The following is a 3,311-nucleotide window of genomic DNA, read 5'->3' as shown; positions in this document are numbered from 1 at the left end:
GAATATTTTCTTTGATGCGGCAACTAATACAGGGTAAAAAGTTACCTCCACTTTTAAATTGTCTAAAAATTTTGTTGTTTATTAAATATTAATGTTATACTCGTTCTTCATTTAACCAGATATCTAGTCTCCCGTCTAAAAAATCTTAATTTTAAAAGGAAAAAGCTCAATAGATTTCAACATGAAGAAAATGATGTGGCGAAAGTTTCCTTGCCGTCCTTACAACAATCTTGCTTGACCGAAGGTGACATTGAATTTTTTAAGAATTGTGTGTTGCCCCAGCAGAGGTCAGCATTGGAAGAAAGGCTTAAAAAAACTGTAAAGGAGAGAGCTCATATGTGTGCAAACGGCGCAAATATTCATGATAGTTTTCCTTTCTTTTTTGTGTATCCCGAACTGGTAACTTATAAAAACGAAGTTCAGTGCATTGTAAAATTGTGTACCCAATTTTGACAAGTTTTCACTCTTTACTTTTTTTAAGTTTATTATTTGTTTACAAAAATATAGTTCATTATTTACCGACAACTATATGGATACAAGTTTCAACCTTTATTATAAAAAAATTGAATTGGCAATACAACTGCATACTTATATCTGTTTTTAAATTCTGATTTAACAAGTTTGAAATAAGTTTTTATAAAAAAATTAAAATCAAGTACAAAAAATAAATAGTGAAAAGTTGTCAATATTTGGTGAACGTATAAACAGTTTTGCAACGCCATATATGTATGCATGTACATATGTGCATATCTCACACAACATTTTTCTTACGCTGCATCTTTTTAATATTTATGTATATATCCATGTATTTATGTATGTATGTAGATATTATTCGAATTTGAAATTAATTATGGTGAAAAGGCTAGAAGCTTATCCGATGATTGGATCAAATATTCGATTGTGGTAAAAGAGGTGGTAGAAGACACAGTAAGCAGTTCAAGAGACCTTCCGAAAATTGAGTGTTGGAATAGTGAAATTCGTCCTTTTCTCTACTTGCTTAAAGTTCTTCCTCCATCATCTGGTAGAAAGAAAGAAGGATTTTTAAGAGGAAATTTTCGTACATGCTTGCATGATCTCCTTCGTTTTGAAAGCGTAAGTTATTAATACAAACATCGATAAAAGTGCTTATTATATTCATTTTTATAACAGGTCAATATACCAAAAGAAGAGTACAATATAGATGTCACAGGACCAATCATTATTGCCATTGGATCCAACAAGCTTGCTATTACCCAATATATGTTGGTGATTGACCAGAAGCTTATTCCGCTTCCACTACATTTTAATTTTACTCAAGTATTCGACACACTCTTTAAGACATTTTACGTTTTCTTAAATGAGTTTCACTCAAACCTTGTACCTTTTTTTTGTGTTTTTTGAGAAATACGTGTACAAACTAAAAAACGTTAAAGCTAGCATAAGACAGCAAGAAATTTTCAATAAGCTTGAAAACAAAGCCACACATTTTTCAAACTTCTCAAAGGATATCTACTCAGATCTTTTATACTTAGCTGATTCGGAATGATATTCCGAGCTGTATCTGCAAAGTTTGTTAAGTTTTCTGAAATATTTTAAATGTGTAACTAATTATAACACATACAGTCAAAGACAAAAGTATAGGCACAGATAATTTTTCAAATGTATGCAAAATATTTTATTAAAAGTTTTTTTGCTAATTTTTTATAAAAATACATGTACTTCATACTCCAACAAATCTAGTCAGATTTTTTGGAAAATTTTGGAAAATCCAGTTTTGTACAACAAAGTTCATTTATTTAATTTTCCTGAGTTTGTAACAATGTTTAGAAATCTTATTTTTATGTCTTTTATTTGTAGTATGAATTATATTTTTATAAAAAGTTTGCTGAAATAAGAATCAAAAATTTTTCATACATTGTGAAAAATTTACTGTGCCTATACTTTAGTCTTTGACTGTATTTATGTACATACATATTTTCTTGCAGTATAATTTAAAATGATTTTTTTTTGTTATATATGTGGAACTAGATTTCCGAAATGTTCATTTGCAATGTACCATTTGAAAATGAACATTTATTTAAAGAAATCAAATATGTTAAACTCAATTGTATTAGATCAAAAATATGTAAAAAACAATTTCAAACATTTAGTGGTTTAAGACGTCACGCATTAGCTTGCAATGAGCCAGACTCTTATTCTCAACAAGACAATTCATATACGCCAAACTCAACTATTTATTGTCAAATCCCAGGTTCAATTTCAATCTCTGAAGAAAATATTAGTATTAAGGATCCTACTACAAGTGATTTTGACAATACATGATGAAAAAATCAAAAACTTTTCCTATAAAATTATGGACCTGCCATTGGCTGTGAGCAAAACAAATACAATTTTTGATGCTCTAGAAGAATTATTTTCTAGTGCGTTTCAGGATATAAGAAATTTTTCTTCAAAAAATTTTAAGAACGATAAAAATGTGTTAGAGGAATATATTGCTAATTTTGAAAATAACATTCTAGAAAAGTTTAATCAAAATTCCTCTACTTACAAACGAAAACGCATTTTAAATTCAAATAGTTTTTATGTAGAGCCAATACCTAAGTACTTAGGTCAAAGGTGGGAAAAGCAATTTGATCCACAAATGAATCAATATAGACAAATTTTAAANACTACTTAGGTCAAAGGTGGGAAAAGCAATTTGATCCACAAATGAATCAATATAGACAAATTTTAAAACAATGCACATTTCAGTATGTTCCAATTATAGACAGCATAAACTCATTTTTTAAAAAGGATTTTTTCAAAAGCTTTGTTTTACAAAAAATCATATTTGTACTGAACACGTTCTAAAAGGATTTTGCTGTGGAGATAATTATAAAAACGAGGCTATTTTTAAAGAGCCAAATGTTTTGCAAATTCAGTTATTTTATGACGATTTTGAAGTAGTTAACCCTCTGGCAGCAAGACTTCAATACACAAAATAGGAGCAATTTACTTCACGATCAGAAATTTGCCCTATTAATATAATTCCCATTTGAAGCACATTCATTTAGTGTCTTTGTTTTTTGTAACTGTTCTAAAAAACAATAATATTTCTTTCAATAACATTTTAAGTCCCATTGTCAGTGAAATTAAAATTTTGGAGAGTGAAGGTGTAACTATTGACGGTATAAACTTTAAGGGCATTCTTATTAATGTTTATCACGATAATTTGGGTGGAAATTCCTGTTTTGGATTTGTAGAGTCATTTAAAGCAAATTTTTTTTTGTAGAATTTGCACAATGCCAAAAACAGAAACAGAGGCAACTACGTTTCAAAAGCAAGAATATTTG

At 28.9% G+C, this 3,311-nt stretch overlaps 1 protein-coding gene across 2 annotated transcripts in view; it reads left to right on the top strand.

Moving 5' to 3' along the window:
- Positions 1-486, top strand: part of LOC108358202 (uncharacterized) — a 3,273-nt gene extending 2,787 nt beyond the window's left edge. The window contains exon 3 of one of the 2 annotated variants that reach the window (XR_001846730.1): positions 120-485. Coding sequence is in view for 1 of the 2 variants with exons in the window: in XM_017609389.1 (XP_017464878.1) it covers positions 120-453 (334 nt within the window). In the remaining variant the exon portion in view is untranslated. Of the gene's footprint in view, positions 1-119 lie in introns of both variants that reach the window. The other variant, XM_017609389.1, reaches the window with a different exon arrangement.
- The last annotated feature ends 2,825 nt before the right edge of the window (positions 487-3,311 follow it).

Source organism: Rhagoletis zephyria, unplaced genomic scaffold (assembly GCF_001687245.7).
Source record: "Rhagoletis zephyria isolate East Lansing unplaced genomic scaffold, Rhagoletis_zephyria_1.1 Rzeph_scaffold_00222, whole genome shotgun sequence".
Classification (NCBI taxonomy): domain Eukaryota; kingdom Metazoa; phylum Arthropoda; class Insecta; order Diptera; family Tephritidae; genus Rhagoletis; species Rhagoletis zephyria.
This window is presented reverse-complemented; position numbering and strand designations above follow the sequence as displayed.